Source organism: Lagenorhynchus albirostris, chromosome 9 (genome assembly GCF_949774975.1).
Source record: "Lagenorhynchus albirostris chromosome 9, mLagAlb1.1, whole genome shotgun sequence".
Taxonomy (NCBI): domain Eukaryota; kingdom Metazoa; phylum Chordata; class Mammalia; order Artiodactyla; family Delphinidae; genus Lagenorhynchus; species Lagenorhynchus albirostris.
In genome coordinates, this window is record NC_083103.1 from 15571337 (window position 1) to 15590351 (window position 19015).

The 19015-nt window shown below is 55.3% G+C and overlaps 1 protein-coding gene across 1 annotated transcript in view; it reads left to right on the forward strand.

Moving 5' to 3' along the window:
- Positions 1–250: 250 nt before the first annotated feature.
- The window catches only part of ALX4 (ALX homeobox 4), a 39809-nt gene continuing 21044 nt past the window's right edge, over positions 251–19015 (forward strand). Inside the window, exon 1 of the mRNA XM_060157718.1 lies at positions 251–701. Within this exon, the coding sequence (XP_060013701.1) occupies positions 251–701 (451 nt within the window). The remainder of the gene's footprint in view (positions 702–19015) is intronic.

Sequence of the window (19015 nt, forward strand, 5' to 3'; positions counted from 1 at the left end):
TCTTTTCCTGGGCCAGCTGTGGGGAGGGAGAAGGGAGAGAGAGGAGTGGGTGAGAGCAGAGAGAGAGAGAGAGAGAGAGAGAGAGGGAGAGAGAGAGAGAGGCGTGGAGCGGAGGAGGGGGGAGAGCGAGCAGGCCGGCGCGGAGCGCACAGCCACCGCCTCCTTGCCTCTCCAAACTCCCAGCCAAGGCGCGCGGTGGCGTCCTCGCGCTCTCGCTCGCGCCCCCGCCCGTCGCCCGCCCAAGCCAGGCATGAATGCTGAGACTTGCGTCTCTTACTGCGAGTCGCCGGCTGCTGCCATGGACGCCTACTACAGCCCGGTGTCGCAGAGCCGGGAGGGCTCGTCGCCTTTTAGGGCATACCCCGGCGGTGATAAGTTCAGCACAACTTTCCTGTCGGCTGCCGCCAAAGGGCAGGGATTCGGGGACGCCAAGAGCCGCGCCCGCTACGGCGCGGGGCAGCAGGACCTGGCGGCACCCCTGGAGAGTGGCGCCGGAGCGCGGGGCTCCTTTAACAAGTTCCAGCCCCAGTCGCCGGCACCGCAGCCGCCGCCGCCGCAGCCGCAGCCGCCGCCGCAGCCACCCGCGCAGCAACCGCATCTCTACTTGCAGCGAGGCGCCTGCAAGACGCCCCCGGACGGCAGCCTCAAACTCCAGGAAGGCGGCGGCGGCCACAACGCGGCCTTGCAGGTACCCTGCTACGGTGAGTGCACGTGCGAATCCCTCGGGCTGGGGTCCCCAGGACCCAGGGCTTCGGCACCTTCAAAACCCGTTCGGCTTGCGGGAGGCAGGAGTTGGCGGGCTGGGAGGCGCGGGGCCGAGCTGCGTGTGACTTTGGGTAGGAAAATGGGGATCGACCGCTCCGAGGAGACCAAGGGATACCTCCTGCCCCCTTCAGATCGCTCGGCGGAGGGTGCGGAGCGTCGGCTATTAAACTCAACCTGGAGTCTGTTTCTCCCCTCTTCGCCGTTCCCCCAAACCACTTGCTTTGCGCTGCCCGCCGGGCCGACTTTGAAGCGGATGCTTCGCACCGGCTCAAGGCGTGCGGCGGGAAACAGTCGCAGCGCAGCGCTCGGGCGCTAGGCTCCGGGGCTGCCGAGGCCTCGCTCCTCGCCGGCTAGGGGGCTCCTCGGCCGGCGCCGCAGGTGGGAGCGTCGCAGGTGCGGAGCCCGGCCGGGAGCCTGGAGCGCAGTCGGCGGAGCGCGCCCGGGATGCCGTGGAACCGGGGCGCCACACGCGTGCGGGTCCGGAGACGCCTGAGGCCGCGGAAGACCTGAGTCGAGGTGGTTCGCGGCGGGCAGGCGGGCCGACCAGAGTTCCCGAGCGTTTCTCCTTCGGCGATCCCCAGAGGCGGCGGCCTCGGAACAATGGTTTAGGACCGACCGGCTGGAACAGAGCTCCAGGCGGCACAGTGCTGGGCAAGAGGGAAGGTTCTGGGTCCTGATTTGGGCCCACGGGGAACCTGAGGCCTAAATGACCTCCAAGCCCCCTTGAAGGCGGCCTCAGGACGCAGGCCTGGGCCCCGAAGCGCCGCGACCGTAGTGGAGGAGAGAGCCTCTCAAGGGTGGCCTGAGGCCAGAGCAGCTGAGGAGCCTGGGCCTTCTCTCCCACAGAATCGGCATTGGTGAGCCCCAAGCTGGCAGGGAGAGAAACTGAGAAGGGAGGGAAAAACGCCTGGGCTAGGAGCCCTGGGTACACACTCTCCCCCTGCGGCCTTGGCCTTCAGGCAGGGCCCCGAAAATGAGCTGGTTCTGACAGGACAACGGCTTTGGCTGCACTGATCCAGGCCCGATGGAGAGACACCAGGCCTGGGGACAGAGGTGGGACATGGTGGAGGCCTTGGCGACTGGGATAACCTTAGGAAGCAACGCATGGGAAATGCTTCCTTACACTCAGCCTCTATCTGGCTCCCCACAGGCTCAGAATTAGTCCACTAAGTGGTCGTTGACACGCACACTCACACATACACTTGGACTGTACACATACACACACAACCACTTCCTCATGAGCAGCGCGCTCACACACACACCAAGTACGCTCATGTGGCTTCGCACAGAGCCACACGCTCTCAAATCCACAGGACAGACTGAGCAGATGTAGAGAGATCCGGTGGCTTTCCCCACCTCCTCCACCTTTCCTCTCCACCTTCCTGTTGGAATGAGATCAGGCACTCGGATCACAGACACTCACAGCTCCACACAGGTGCTCCTTCCACACTCAGGTGGAGAGGGGCTCTCGCCCTGTCCACATGCACCAGCCTGCCAGCCCCGGGGATCAGGCTCCCTCCTCCTGGCCTCACCCAGGCCCCTCCTGGTCCCTGTCCTTTGGGAATGTTAGGTGTGAGCGAGTCTCGGACTGAGGGACCCGTGGAGGTTCGCTGTGCGGAGCCAGGGGACTCGCATGTTTTCTCTCCCACCGCACTGATTTTTCATGTGTTCGAGAAATTCACCAGTGAGGCTTCTGAGGAGGCTGAGTTAATTAGGCAAGGAGAGATCCTGAGCTGCTTTCAGCCTCTCATTTGGAAATGTCTTCGGGTTCAGAGGGAAAAGGGAAAGAGCTAGACCCCTCTGAGCACTGCCTCTGAGCCCCGCTGGGCCCCCACTGCCAGCCTGCATAACGTATCCTCTACAGGCAGTAGCCACTGGGGCAGCCCACACTGTGACCTGAGAGTAAGAAATCCCTCTAAAGCCCTGTTTCCTCATCTGCATCACGAGGAGATAACAGTAAGGCCTCATGGGGTAGTAAATGTTCCCCCACAGAGCAAGAGTCTAGCCTCCCCGCTCCACGTTTCTACCGTCGGCCTCTGTGCCGTCGGAACCTGTAAGCACCCAATTGTGAGGACAGGGCAGGCCCCCGACCTTGCGCTAGGCAAAGCCAAAAGCTACAGGTTGAGACAAAAGGCAGCTGGAAACACCAACAGGACCCCACTTCCCTGATGCCCGAGATGGAGGCCCTGCTCAGGGCAAAGCCACAACAAACAGCTCTGCTTGTTCTTTCCCTTCTCTTAGCAGCTGCTGTTTCTCTGGCCAAGAGGAGATTTCTGGCTCCTGTAGAAAAAAAGTTAGGCACATTAGGTCCAAGAGGAGGAAACCGAGGCATCAAGAGGTGAGGTTCTGATCTCTGTAGAGGCAGCTGGGAGGAGGGCCCCTGGAGCGGGCTCTCTAGATGGCCAGCAAGCAGGGAGACTGAAACACGCATTGACATGGTTCTCTCCCACACTTGTGAGAGCATGTACTCCAGAGCGGGGGAAATGGGTCTAAGGCAAAAACCTCGGATGTCCCCAGCAGCTTGGGGAAAAGGCAGAGGCAGACTCGGCTTTGGCGCTAGGCTTGCAGCGGCTGATCTCGGCCCCCACCCAAGGGAGCTTTGACCTGGCAACCTCCTTCCCAGCTCTGTTGGTCCCCCCGGGCACGAAGCCAGTTCCTCCGTCTGGGCAACTGTACCGAGCGGAGGAGAGGGTCCGAGGTCTCCTTTGGGACGTCAGCCCAGGGAGCCAGTCCTTGGGTCCAAGCGCTCCTTGGAAAGGGGTGGGTTTGGGGGCTGTGCTGGGGCCACGGCGAGAAAGCCTGGGGCAGGACAGCCGCCTCAGGTCTCCAGTGGCGGGGCTTCTCGGAGATGGGGAAAGAGGAGGTGAGAAGCCTTCCACGGCTGCAGACGTTCCCTAACTGCGACTCCGTTTCCCCATCAGTACTAAAAGGGCGACGAACCGTGTGACTCCACAGTCCCCCCTGGGTGCAGAGACATTCGCGCTTTGACTAAAGAGCCCCACTGTGTCCTCGCGTGTTGCAATCCCGACCCCGTCAGGCTCCGGGTTCACACTCGGCCTTCCGAAGTCCCTGCCCGCTGGCCCATCCTAGGCCGCATGGGCCCCTGGAGACCGATGTTTCTCAGCCGGGCGAAGAGCCTCCTCGCCGCGGGAGTAGGGACCCCGGCACCTCGCTCCCAACGCGGACGACTCTCCAAGCCGCCGCTTGCGCGGCCCGCCAGGCCTTGGCCTTGCGCCCCGGAACGCTACCGAGAACGGCCCTGCTACCTCCTTCTCTTTCGCTTTCGATTCGGTGCACGCAGGTTTTCGTTGCTAGCCCACTGCTACCTTCCCATCCAGCCGTCCGCGAAGGCAGCGCTCTTAGCGCAGAGGTCTTGGGAGACGAGGGCAGGGCCGGAGACCCCTGGGGTACCGCCGAGGGGCTGGTCTTGATTTGGCGAATTAGACGCAGAGTTTGAATGCTAGAGATATTTATTTTCTCCCACCAGCACAATCCACACACCACAAAATGTGTAAACTCCTCCTGGGTCATATTCGACTTTACTCAAAGAACCGGGGTGTGTTTTGTGTAAGAGAGACACCCCCCCCAAAAAAGAGAGCGAGAAACCGAGGCTTGCACATTAGCCGTAAGAGCCCGTGGGTGACTGTGGGATGATGGAGGGAAAACTCAAGCCTGGGAGCTGTGACGTCGACCCCCGGTCAATTTTGGGGGTGGGGGAGGAGAGGAAGAAAGATGCTTTTTATTTTTTACTTTGTTCATTTCTATAAGCTCCAGTCTGCTCTAACAGTCCAGGCTAAACACATACAATCTTAAATAGAAAAACAGGAGGCCTGGATTAAAGGTCTAGTATTATTTTAAATCAGTCGATGCGCACGAAGTTTTCTTTATTATAATTTATATACAGTGAAGTACACAGTTAAGTGGAAAGTTTGAAGAATTGTTACGTACGTGTTCGCTGTATAACGACCACTGGGATCAAGACACAGACCATTTACGTACTGTATCTGTAAACGAAAACTTTGGCTGGGGGGATTTTTTTTTAAGTTGTTGTAAGGAAATTTCAGAGGAGACTTCAGGGAAGCCAGAGAGCCTGCCCTCCCCCCCGCCCCCCCCCCCGCGCGCCCCCTGTTCGCGATAGCGGCGTTTCTTGAGTGGGCTGACCTTGTACTCCCGGATTTGCGCGGTCCCTACTCTTCGAGGGAACTAGGGGCTGCGCCGGGAACCTTGCTGCGCAAGGCTCTCATGAAGTCGCCGAAGCCCCGAGTTTTGCCTGCTGCAAAGAGGGGCTACAGCAGGAAAACAAGTTAAATGTACCGTACATAAATTTTTGCCGTAGTCCCCGAGAACCTTCGTTTCAGAAAGCAGCTGGGCGCTCTTTTCCGTGGGCATACCTTTTCACCTTGGCCTCAGCTCCTTTCTCTCTTCCCGCAAGTCTGCCCTCGGCTTTGTTTTGGTGGCAAACTGAAATATGAAATGGAAATGTAAGGGCCTTTGCATGTTGGTGTGAAAGGAGGCTGGAGTCCCGGGGTCTGTGTGGGGTTCGGGCTTCTCCGCCGACCCCTGGACCAGGGTGCCCGGAGCAGCAGGCAGGGAAAGAATGTGAAAACTGTCGGGCGCCCGCGAGGCTCCGAGGGCCTGGGATGGAGAATGGGGAGGCTGAGCTGGAGTGGGTGTGCCTTTCACCGCAAGGAGAGGGGAGTTGGGGGCCGGATGCGAGAGCACGCTTGGCTGGAGAGAACTCTCAGCACCCGCAGCCTCAGCTCCCCCCGCCCCCAGGAAACCGAAGGACCTAGGCACAGGCACTGTTTTGGGTGAGGCGGTGAGATCGAGGCTCTGCATCGGGACCTCGCCTGCCAGGTGCCACCTGGCCACGTGCTCCCGCAGCTACGGGGCTTGCCAGGCGTTGTTGAGGCGACAAGGCAGGTCGTCAGATTCGAAAACCAAGACGGGGGGGACTCAGCTATGGGCTGATAATCACCCAGCAAGTTTAGAGTGAAAGACACTGCCCCACCCTCGCCCTTTGCTCCGGAGCTGTGGGTGCCACGGGCCAGCCTTCTGTTCAGACTGGACAGTGAGAAGAGGCCCTTTTTTCAAAACAGGGCTTTTCTGGAGAAAGAGGCGGCACTTCTGTGCGGCCACCAAAGCCTCCCAGCTGTAGGCTGGTGCTTCTGAGATCAGAGTTACTGGTGGCCCCCAGGGACCTTCCATCCAGAGGTGCAGCCCTGTGCCATCTTCCCTAGCCTACACATGTGCAGATGGGCGGCAACACCCCCAACTCCATTCAAGATGCTCCTTCTTCACCCAGTACAGGGGTGCGGGGTAGCCCGGGGCGGCTAATGCCATGCTGCCTGGAAGCTGGTCTCCCTACAAAGGCTGAGCTCAGTGGTGTGACGGAAGCCTCCAGTGTGTCCAGGGAGGTGTCGCGGGAGCTCCAAACGCACCGGACCTGAGCACCCGCCCATCTCCAGTGCATTCTGCCACTGACCCTCTTCTCTACCCCATCCCACCCCAGACCAGCAGCACCAAGGAAGAGAGGGAGCGGTGGAAGGGGAGTTGAGGCTCAGTAGAGAGGAAAAGAGATACGCAAAGAGGATGCTCAGAGCAGCAAAAGGCTGGGGAAGGGGTGGCGATTCTGAGCAGCGGGCAGTTTCGGGCAGCTGGAAGGGACAATGCGCGTGAGGAGAGGAGGGTTACTGGGAGATACCGGCGGGTAGATGGGACGCTGAAAGGGGTGCCACTGCCTGCCAAGTACCTGTCTTTCCCGAGGACCACGCCGCGTGTACTGGGGACCACAGGGCCGGGGCTGCTGGGTGCGGGCGACACTGCGCTTTGGAGAAAGAGAGGGAGCCGGCGTGCGTTTCATCGGATTCTTAAAGCACATTGTCTCAGAGCGGATTCTCCTTCCAAACTGGGGGTCCCGAAGCCTGGGCGTCAGCCCCAAGCACCTCGCAGATGGACTGCTAGGGACCCAGGTCAGGGCAGAGCAGCAGTTTCTCCGAGCTCTCCAAGGGCCATGGCGGAGAAGATTGAGAGGCTGTGAGGGTCTGGGCTGGGTGCGAAGGTCCAGCTTGGCACCCGTCGAGGCAGGGCACACATTCTGGGTTGAGATGGCGGCGGGTCTCCACCACGGTGTTCTCTACTCCCTGCACGGCCTTGGGAAAATCCCTCCCCTTTCCCTTTCCGTTTTAGGTCCGAATTTTAGTTCTGTGAAATGCAGGAGTCTGGACGGTTTCCAAAGGCCCTCTGTGCTGGGGTTACTGTGCTGGTAACCACAGTTGGGTTACTGTGCTGGTACCAGTTTGGACCCCCCTCACCCTGTTTCCCTGCCCTCGTCACCCTTACATACATTTTTTTTTTTTTTTGTACAGGAGAAATCGGGGTTGAGTGTGCCGGGAAAGGCTTTCCTGGAAGTGGAAACATGTCCTGAGGGTTTCCTGGGGTGTGCTAAGGGGCGCAGGCGCCAAGTAGGCAGCAGTTCCAGGTCAGGTGGGCAGGCGGTCCTAGAGCATCGGAAGTTGAATGCAGGCTCTAGATTCCATCCGAGCTGGGGCTTCACTATGGAGAGGGGAGAGGGGCGGGTGTCTTTTTGTTCACGAGTGACCAGGCTCAAGTCGGGGGCTCAGGGGTTCCTGGCCCCTCCACTACTCCTGTCCCCTGTCTGCACCCATGTCCCCTATCTTGGCATTTACTGATCACCTACCATGTGCCAGACCTCCTAGAACACACCCAGCGAGCGGCTCCCTGCTATACCTCCTGTCCTTCCAGGTATATACATTTGGGTGTAGGAAATGTTTCCTGGCTGCAAGGATGAATGAAGAATTGGTGTCTCATTTGGAGTGTTGCCGGAGTGTGGTTAAGTGCCCCTGTGAGCATTTCCCAGTACCTTGGCTGGTGTGGGTGGAGGCCTGGGGGTTTGTGTGAGCGCATGTCCATCGTGAATGCGGAGCGGTGTGCCCCGCCCATACTCATCGGTCCGGTCCGGCTCCCAGGGTGATGCAGGGGACCGTGCATACTAATTTGTGTGCGCTCCCATATGGAAGGCATGCGTTCCCCAGAGTTTCCGAGGGTGCAGCCAGTGTAGGTGAGCCGTGTGCGGGCGAGGGTGAGCACCTGTGCAAATCCCGGACACCCCTCCCCTCTACGCCCGCCCTGGGGACCGCGCGTGTTGTAGGCTCTGCCACCAGAGTCTCGGGCCAGGAGGCGGTGATGAAGAGCCTGTGTGTCATGGCCCGTGGCCTTCTCTGTCGCTGGTCGCGGCTTCTCAGGGAGGCTGACTCACCGAGTGGCAGGCAGAGTCCCCCTGTGGCCAGCTGGGGCTGGGGCGAGCCCAAGCGTCTTCCTGGGGCCCTCACCCAGCCCACCCACACTGCAGCGGGGCCTCCTCCTACCTCCAGCTCTTGAATGCGCCCGCAGTCCTGTGGGGCTGGCTGTGGAAGAGTCCGCACCATCTTTATGCACACTGCAGATCTCATTTAACAGATGAGCAAACTGAGGCCTAAAGAGAAGTGGATCCCCACAGACCAGTGGGAAGGGGGGAACCACTGCTGGGGGCAGGGGAAGAAGGAGTTGGGGAGTATCCGCCCCCCGGCCCCGCCCACTGTCTCCCTTCGCTGTAACCCATCCAGTAAGCCGCAGTCTGTGCATCAAACAGGGTAGATGTTTGCAGTCTCCTTCTCCTTCAGAAATAAGGTGGGCTCCACCATGAGCTCCTGGGGTTGCCGGGGCAACAGAAGAGCACCCGGTGGGATTGCAGGAACTCATCCCGAATGTGACCCAGTGGGGCAAGGACTTCTGCTCTCTGCTGGGCTCCCTAAACCAGGTTTTCTTTCCTAAGTGCATGGAAACCATGCAGTGAGAGCCCAAGGGGGGTTAGCTGAGGCCACATGACCGACTTCCTCCTCTGAGGTTGACCATGTGCCAGGCTGCGGACGTCAGTTGGGTCTAGAAGCCTGGTACTCAGCCCTCCAACGTGATGGGTCATGGTGTCAGGGTGGGTGCCCCACCCGGTCCCAAATGCCCTGTTTCACAGGGAAGGGGGCTGAAATGCCTAATTCCAGTTGCTCACCAGACTTTGCCTGTCCCTGTGCCAGGCCTCACGGGGGATTCTGTGAAGCCCTGGACGCAGCCCCTGCCTACAGGTCCAGAAGTCCTGCCTTCAGAAGACAGACTAGTGACTTGGCTCTTTGCAGTTCACAGGGGCGGTGCTGGGAAGGGGAAGCCCAGATTCAGGCTGGGCAGAGAGGGGCAGCTTGGCTCACCCCACTCCCCCTGGTGGGCGGAACCTCGCCCAGGAAGGTGAGGGCTCAGAGAGGTTGAGGGAAGTTGGGAGTTGCCACAGACCAGCTGGATCTCCTCTGCTGGCTGAAAAGCTGGCAACTTCTCTCTTTTCTCCTTTTCCCCCTCCATGCCTTCTCTGCAGGTCAAGAGATCTGGGTTCAAGTATTGGCTTTTCCCTGGAAATGGCCCTGTGCCTTTGGAACAGTCCCCTTATCTCCCGTTCCACTCAGTTTCTTCATTTGCAAAAGGGGATCTGTTCGGGCCTGCCCTGCCTACGTGGGAAGGGAGTGTGAGGATGCAGAGAGGTAGTGTGCCTGCAGGTATATCCTGCAAGGTCACGTTCTCCACCTGGGAGGACTAAGGGCCCCACCCCCTTAGTCATCTTGCACGTACTAAGGTATTTTGAATGGGGGGGGCAGGGTTCCGATCAGGTTTCAGAACTTTGGTGCCTCCTAGTTTTGTGGGCCTCCCTGATATCCAGAGGTCTCCCTGGCCTTGTCTGCAGCCCCACCACTCAGCCACATGGGTTGACGCCTGGCTCACACCCCAGCACTGAGCTGGGATGGCTCCGCGGCCCCCCTTCAAGGAGGGAGCTCATCGAAGGGCAGAGTAGACAAGGATGCCCACGGTTCTATGCACAGATCTCCTTTCAGGGCCTCACTCTCCCATCTGAAACCCCCTGCCTGGGGCTAGTTGATTTCTGAGGCCCTGGGGTTCTGCGCTCTTCCAGGCCTCGTTGTACCAAGAGGTTCCTCGGTCCAGCCTGCCAAACAGGAAGAGTCTGGCGGTCTTGCCTGACGCCCTGCCTCAGGACAGGGACAGCGAGGAAGTGAGGCTGATGGGGTGTGAGGCAAAAGGAGGTTAGAGTTGGCAAGTAAGGCCTCTGCTGCTGAGGACCCCGTGTGACAGCTCATGTTTCCTGAGCACTCCTGCCTGTGCCACTGCGCTTCCTGGGTGTGAGTTCACAGAATCCCCGTCTCAGCCCTGAGAGAGAGACCCTATTATCATCCCTATTTCAAGGATGAAAGCGGACTCACAGAAGATGAGTAACTTGCCCAAGGTGGGGCAGCTCGGAGGCGCAAAGGTAAGTACTTGACGCCCAAGGGCTCTGAGAACCCAGACGGCATCCTTTTGTGGGATGACCCTAATTAGATTTGAGGTCACTCTCATCCTATCCCAGATGATATGGGATTGAAAGACTGGGTTTTACAAATATGGCCCCCAAAGAGTTTCTCTCATCTTCCCATCTGCGGATGCAGTGGCAGATGGGAGGTCAAAGATGGGCTTGGTGCCTGGCAGGTTGGAGTCTAGACCTGACCTTTGCCCTTGGGCCCAGCTTCTTCCCTGTTCAAGTGTCCCGCTGCGCTGCGGTGAGAACACGGGGCCAGGCACTGCGAGGGGACCTCATAACTGTCTTGAGGGATTACTCCTTGAGTTCCCCGAGGCCCCAGGAAGGTGCCAGAGCCTCTGGTCAGGGCAGGGTGGAGCTAAGGGCCCTGTGTGGGAGCAAACAATGGGGAAATACCTTCCTCCTGGGGAGGATGAGAGACTGCCGTGAGGCTTCTGTCTGTTTTGTTTCAAACCTTTCCCAGAGCCTGGAGAAGGGCTTGCTCTACATGGCAGGGGCTCAATGAACATTTGGGAGGGAAGGAAGGGAGGGAGGGAGGGAGGGAGGGAGGGAGGAATCAGGATGTGAAATGCTAGGAACTCTGAAAATCTTTCTATCTTCCCTTCCTTCCTGCTTCTTTTGAATCTGAGCCTGGATGAGAACCCAACTTGTAGTTCTCTTGTACCCTGGTGGAAAATAATTTATTTCCCTCAGGGATCCCTCTGGGGAGTGGGAGTAGGGAAGTGTTGGGTCGCCCTGTTTTGCACAAGCCCGGAGTCCTCTCAGCCTCTGGCAGTTAGAGGAGCACCTTTTCCCCCCACTGTTCTCCTTCGCTGTCACCTCCAAGGCCGCAGCTAGGGTCTTGCTGCTTCCACCAGGCCAGCTCTAGTCAAATAGGCGTCCCTCTGCCCGCCTTCCCCGCCACACGCACTCCTCTCAGGTCTCCCCCCTTCCCTGAAGTGAGTTCTGGGCTCCTGGTTCTTCCTGCCATCTGCCTAGCGGGGCGGCCCCAGGGCGGAAGATGTTCCTCCCTGGGTACCCCATCCACTCAGCCCCGCCCCACCCCAGGATTCTGAGATTCCACACCCTCAAGGGATGCAGCACTGTGTTCCGGCCAGGATGCTGTCCTGAGCTTACAGCCCAGGTGAGAAGAAACATTTAGACCTGAGCCTGGGGTGGAGTCAGTACTCAGCAGGTGGTGGCCACCACTATGCAGTGAGCCAGGCGCTCTGGGAGGTGGATCAGAGAGGTGGAGGAGACTCTGATGGAGTCTGATGGAGTTCCTCCTGCCTCTTTAGAGAGGGTATTGGGCATAAACAAAGCTGTGAGAGGTGTCCTGCCAAAGGCTCCCCCTCCCATCCAACAGTTGCTGCCAGGTTGTGCCCCTGTGTCATCAGGCGTGGAGCACTTGGCAGTGAATGAGTTGATTCCCGCCCACGGGAATGTGAAGACATGGGAGTCCTCAGGAAAAGTGCGAATGGACTGAAACTTAGTGAGTACGGGCATTTGAGATGGGCCTTGGAGGTTGAATAGGAGCTCACCAACTGAACGAGCTGGGAACAGCACTCTAGACTCAGCAGATAGCACTTGGGTCAGGGAAGTACATGGAGTGTTTGGGAAAGAGCAGGTGTGTGGCTTGCTGGGGGCACGATGGACACAGGCAAGAATCTGCCTGAGGAATGACAGGGGCAAAACCGAGAGGGCCATTTACTTTCTGGTGAGGTATTCAGACTTCAGGGAAGCCCCTGGAGGCCTCTGAGCAGTGCAGTGAGAGGCTGAGACCCCAAGCTTAGTGTAGCCTCTTTTAAAATTCAAATCTTTGTTTTAATTAGGGATAACTTTTATTGTGGTAAAATATACATAACATAAAATTTACCGCTTCGAGGATTTTAAACGAACAATTCACTGGCATCGAGTACATTCGTAGTGTTGTGTAACCGTCACCACTATTCCCAGAACCTTTTCATCATCCCAGATGGGCCCATTAAGCAATAACTCCCCATCTCCCTCTCTTCCCAGCCCCTGGAAACCTCTGTTCTACTTTCTGTCTCTGAATTTTCCTACTCCAGGCACCTCATAGAAATTGAGTTATACAATATTTGTCCTTTTGTGTTTGGACACTTGTATATCTTTTTTTTTTTTTTTTTGCGGTACGCGGGCCTCTCACTGTTGTGGCCTCTCCCGTTGCGGAGCACAGGCTCCGGACGCGCAGGCTCAGCGGCCATGGCTCACGGGCCCAGCCGCTCCGCGGCATGTGGGATCTTCCCAGACCGGGACACGAACCCGCGTTCCCTGCATCGGCAGGCGGACTCTCAACCACTGCGCCACCAGGGAGGCCCCCATTTGTATGTCTTATTGGCCATTTGTCTTTCTCCTTTGGAGGAATGTCTATTCATGTGCCCGTTTTTGAACTGAGTTGTTTGGCTTTCGTTGTTGAGTTGTAGGAGTTCTATGTATATTCTGGGTAGCAATCCTTTATCAGACATGTGATTTGCAAATATTTTCTCCATTCTTGTCTTTTCACTTTCTAGATGGTGTCCTTTGGATGCACAAAAGTTTTTAATTTTGGTGAAATCCAATTTATCCATTTTTTCTTTTGTTGCCTGTGCTTTTATTGTCATATCCAAGAAATCATCGTTAACTCCAATGCCAGGAAGAATTTCCCTTATGTTTTCTTCTAAGAGCTTTATAGTTTTAGCTCTTAAGTTTAGGTCTTTGATCCACGTTAAGTTAATTTTTGTAGATGGTGTAAGATAAGGGCCAAACTTTATTCTTTTGCATGTGGATATCCAGTTTTCCTAGTATCATTTGTTGAAAAGACTGCCCTTTCCCCATTGAATGGTCTTGCCAGCTTTGTGGAAAATCAATTGACCATATGTTTGCGAGTTTACTTCTAGGCTTTCTATTCTGTACAATTGGTCTGTCCCCGGCATGGCCTTGTGAGATGAAGGTCCAGAGTTGCAGAATATGGGGAACTGCATTAAGTCATCCTGTTCAGTCCCTCGCCTCCAGGCCAGAGCCTGACCAGCCAAAGAGATTCAGCTCTGGGACACACTTGTTTTCCAGGAAGCAGAGCTGGTGAGAAGGGGTGGTGGGCAGAGCTAGTGGTGAGGGTTCCAGAGCCACGACCTCGGCCTCTGAGTGGGCCCCTTGCTGTTTGGGAGCCCCCATGTCCTCCAGCTGACCCTCCTGTGAGGACATGGCCTTGGGGGAAATTCTCCTGTGCTCTCAGGGTCGGTACACCGCCTCCTGAGAGGACCAAATCTGAGACTACTCCTTTTGGTAAGGTGATCCCAGAGCGCTTTCCCCATGGAGCTGGGAGGAGCTCTAGGAGGGAGGTCCCCTGTGCACGCCCCCTGGCTCTGTACTGTTGGCCCTGCGAATATCTTGAAGATTTTCTATTTGATCCTCCTAAGAGGCATTTGCTGCCCCCTGGCCTCTGCCCTCCATCCCAAGTGCTGTCCAGTGAGTGGCTCAGCCAGGGACTAGATAGTATTCTACACCCCTGGTAGGTGACCAAAGGCGAGGGGGGCTCTGCCCCCCACTGTCACTGCCGGTGGAGCAGTGGGAGCCCCAAAGGGGGCTCTTGTGAGGCCGGTGCTTCCTGCCTTGGAATCCCCCAGCCCAGTTGAATAAACAGAGGCCTAGACTCCAAGCCAGGTGCCCAAAGGCAAGTAACAGGCACAGTGTCTAATGTTCTTGGAATCTTGTAGAAACTGGGTTCATCCTACAATTCAGCTGCACAGGCTGCCTGAAGCTTCCGATGCCTTGGATTCGGTGAGGCCAGTGTAGCCAGGACCTGGGAACAGATTTCAGCCTGTCTAGCTGAGTGACCTTAGGCAAATTAATTGACCTCTTTGCCTCAATTTCCTTATCTGTAGAGTGGGTATATGAATAATATTGTGAGGATTAAGTAAGATGATATAGGTAAAGAGCTTAAAACAGTTCCTGGAACAGAGTAAGTACTCAATAAATAGTAGCTGTTATTTTTGATAGGATTTTGCTGGAACTTCGAGTAGGTGAAGCCGGAAACTTTGACAAAGGGTTATGGTTGACTTGAAAGCATAAAATTGGAAAATGAGCAATTTATTACTGAGTCCACACTGTGTGGTTGACAAAATGTTTTAAAATACGGATGAGTGATGAAAGGGGTGTAGGCCGACTGTCTGCCTAGCATGGGGTCAGGAGGGATCAAGGACGGGAGAAGGGTACCCCCGGGCCCCTCAGACCCTTCAGGCCACATCTCCCCAGGCTGCCGGGGAGTTTAGGCTCCCCTTCCCTGAACTCACGGTAACTGACTGCTCGTGGACCAGCCTCCTTGTTCGCTCAGCATCAGCTCTGCACCAGGGATCAGGGGCCGCCTTGGAGAAACACTGCCTGAGCCGAGGCAGGTGGACAGCCAGGGCCGGGCTTTACCTAATAAACTGTACAAGACAGCCCCTCAGAGGAGATTACACGAAGCCATTTTTGTGCTACACAAAGTACATTCTCACTGTTTCATGGGATGATTCATTTCCCTGAGAAGTACTAACAGAGTACTGAAAAGAGATGTACTCATCACATATCCACTGCGGTTTTCTTGGTAGAAGGTACACACCGTACACTTTAAAGCAGAGACATATTTGACATTTTGTTCAGTCCGGATGAGCAGAAGGCAATGAAAGAATCATTCTTCACCAACATGTTTGTTGAAAATATTGGAATATTGAACATCGTTTATACTTATGACACGTGATGGGCAAAACACTTGGACCCCACCTGCTCCACATCCCAGCCATTTAGATGGAAACTCTAACAGCTTAGGTATAATTTTGTTCTAGAGATTTTGAATTTTTAACCATTTTATAATTTTAAAGATGGAATTTTGTTAAGCTAAGATTGAATAGTCTTATCCAGCCTTATCAACCTCAGAAAACTTTAACTAGCAGCCTCACAATTAATTCAGCCATTATTTTTCCCTTCTTGTCCAAGGAGAGAAACATCTTCTTGCTTTTTTGGCTTGTAAATGATTCTTTAGGTTATGAACGCAGCATGAACACATCTGGAGGAAGAAAACCCTTGATTTTGGTAGGGAAAAAAAAATTCTCTCTAGGCCGACGTGGTCATTCTGCAGGCTGAGACATTTAGTTGCTTAACGAGATTCATCTAATTCAGAGGGTATTTTTTGGGTGCCAGATGTGGGGACCAGAGCTTGCTAAGATGTTTTCCCTGTCCATGATGAAGATACTGTCTAATGGTGGAGGCTGCCATGCACCCACACTTGCAATGCTTTGTGAAAAGTAATCTAATTATTAGGGGCCAATAGGGGAGTTCCGAGGAGGGCATGGCAGGAAATCCCCAAAGAGGAAGTGATAATAGACTCGGGCCTGGAAAGGTGGCCTGGGATTCGCTGGGCAGAAGGGACCCCAACATAGTCCTGAATCACCGAAGTTGGTTTCTAAATGACAGCAGCAGTGGTGGTGGCATCGGTTACCTTTCTGGAACGGTCCGTCTCTCCACTCCCCACCCCCAGAGAGCTTTCAGGTGGTGTGATGGTTAGAGGGCAGCAGATGCTCCCACAGAGAGAATTCTTCCGGAGCCGTTAAATATTGGGGTACCTCCATAGGAAAGTTGTCCAGATGCTCCCAGAGTATAAGTGGGAGTGGGTTTTCTATAAGGAGCTCACGACTGCTCTGACCTTTGTCAACTGGTTTGTAAGCCACACTGTCTTCAATGCAGTGATTACAATTATAATTCTCAGGCTTCCCTGGTGGCGCAGTGGTTGGGAGTCCGCCTGCCGATGCAGGGGACGCGGGTTCGTGCCCCGGTCCGGGAGGGTCCCGCGTGCCGCAGAGCGGCTGGGCCCGTGAGCCATGGCCGCTGAGCCTGCGCGTCCGGAGCCTGTGCTCCGCAACGGGAGAGGCCACAACAGTGAGAGGCCCGCGTACCGCAAAAAAAAAAAAAAAAAAAATTACAATTCTCATTTCGTGGCTAAAGCTTCAAGTTGCAACCTAACAGGTTAAAAAGTATTTATGGAAGGGCCTTTCTTTAACATCAACTAGCAGTTTTAAATATGTATGTAACAAATGATAAACAAAATTGTGTCAAATATTTCACCCCATTTATCGTCTTTGTTATATGTATGTAAAATGGGCCCTGATTGGAAGGGGACTGGGTGGGGGGCTACTTGAGACAGGGGTTTGTGGCATGTTCTGGGCAGCTGGAGCTGGGGAAACTTGAGCTTAAAAGAGTACACCTGGGGCGGGGGGCGGGGAAGGATGAGACACTGCAGCCTGAGTGACTGACTTTGCTTTGCTCTTGCAGCTGCCCTGGCCTACCTTGCCTCCCAATAATAAGGGTATTAAGCTATCGTGGGGGATTCCCGTTGATAGAGCGTGTGCTGTGTATCAGGCAGAGATGTGCATTCTTGCACTTGACTTCATTGAGACCTCACAAACACGCTGGGATGTGGGTATCATCCACCTCACTTTACAGATGAGAAAACCGAGGCACACAGAGGCCAAGTCACTTTGCCAAAGCATGAGTGGCTTGGAAGCCTCCTTAACAATCTCCTTTAGAAATTTCCCCATTTCTTTAATGGGGAAAACTGACACTTCCTTATCATGCATAAAGAGCTAGCTACTCAGCTTTAACACACCCCTCCAAGGAGATCGCTGCCTTGAAGCCGCTCCTATACAGAGATCTGGAGTGGTCCTGGAAATACTGCTTCCCCCGCCAGGCTGGCCTAGATGCCTCTGCTCTGTCCACCTCCCCGCACCATAATCACTGCCTCCCTCATGAAGGGGGACTTTTGGAAGGAAGGGGCCATGCTTTATTAGACTTCCTATTTCCATCACCTGGAACTTCGCCCAGCACATAGCTGGCGCTCCAGAAATGTTGCTGAATGAATGAATGCAGCAAATAAGTGGCAGAATCATGAGTCCACCCCAAGTCTGTCCTGCTCCAAAGACTTCTCATTCATTTCACCTAGAGCAGGATTTAAGCGTCTCCATCTCGCCTCCCTTGGATCCAATGGCACTATTACAGTGTGTCTCCATGGGGATGGTTGGGAATGCACGTTTTCTCCCTGCTCTGAGGGATTAGGTGGGAGATATTTAGGGACATACCCAAAGCCACTTGGTTAGGTGAAGGTAGAGAGGGACAAGGGGCAGACAGACCACCAAGCTGATTTGAAACCGGCAGACACAGTCCTTCCACTGACAGGCCTTGTGGTCGCTCGGGGTCTCCGTATCCTGCCTGGAAGGTGAGTAGTGGCCCAGGGTGACCCCTGAGCTCTGCGACTTCTTGTTGGGGTTAAGGGAGAGTGTGGAGGCTCCTTCTGCTTCCGTGGCAGTGGACCCAGCCTGGGCCAGCGCCCCTGCCCCTGCGGGGTGCTAGGATCTCCTCCAGCCTCATGAGGCAGGGCTTGCGGATGAGACCTAGGCTGGACCAGGAAGGAAGGAGCCGGGGAACCTCAGTCTCCATGAGGATAGCAGCTCCCAGGGCTGGTTACAGTCCCTGACTGAGGTCACAACCCAGCTCACCCCAGTAAGTATCAGGAGGTGATGTTCAAGTGTTCGATCATACATGGGGCTTCTCATGGTCACCTGAAAGCTCTGTTTAGATTAGTCCTCTGTGATGGAAACATCTCCAGTGGCTCAGTTGTGTCTCCCAATGACAGGACTAAGTCTGCCTGCAATCCCTTCAAGATTGCCTGTCTACGGAAGAGAGACAACACATCATTGTGTGAGAGGCCATAGACAGGCCACTGGGCCTGGAGCTGGACCCTCTGGGTTCAAATCCCAGCTCTGCCCCTCCTAGCTATGTGACCTTGAGCAAGTTAAGCTTCTCTGGACCTCAGTTTCCTCATCAGTAAAATGGGGGTAAAAACACAGACCTCCTAGGGATCTGGGGAGGATCAAATAAGATAGTGGATGGGTCAGTACTACTCAAACGCGAGTGATTATGTGATTGTCCTTATTAGTGGCACCAGCCCTGTGGGGAGGCCCCTCAGGCTTCTCACTTAGTAATTTAGGACCAGCTCAGTAGGGAGTTGGGATGTCCTGTTTTGCCGTAAAATGTAGCGTGCCTTGCCAGGACCTCTGTAGTTTCCAATACTCAGTTCAAGGTCACGCTCTTGCTGAGGCCTCCCCGACCTTTTCAACAAGAACTGACTGCTCCTTCCTGTGGACATGCTGCGCCCAGGATGCAGGGCTCTTGCCATTGGGGCCCATAACACTTGACCACACCGTTACACGTCTGTCCCTTCCATGAGGCCGTGACTAAGGGGAAGCTCTGGGGAGGTTATCGGTGAATGAACAGACAAGTAAACCAAGGAAGGAGCACAATGAATAGATGCAAACCAAGTCACATCATCAGGGAAAAGACAAAAAAAAAGGAATTTGGGGCATAAGCTGGGGGACGGAGGGGACCTCGGGGGCTAAAGGCAGTGAAGGCCCTGAGGGACACAGGCTAGTGGGCTTTCTTTTCTTTTTTTCCAATTTTTTTTATTGTAGTAACATACAAGTAATAATAAAATTTACCATCTTAACCATTTTTTTTGGGGGGGGGTAGGTGGGCCTCTCACTGTTGTGGCCTCTCCCGTTGCGGAGCACAGGCTCCAGACGTGCAGGCTCAGCGGCCATGGCTCACGGGCCTGGCCGCTCTGCGGCATGTGGGATCTTCCCGGACCGGGGCACGAACCTGTGTCCCCTGCATCGGCAGGCGGACTCCCAACCACTGCGCCACCAGGGAAGCCCCATCTTAACCATTTTTAAGTGTACAGTCCAGTGATATGAAATATATTCATAATGTGCAACTGTCACCACCATCCATCCTCTTTTCATCTTGTAAAACTGAAGCTCTGTCCCCATTAAACACTAACTC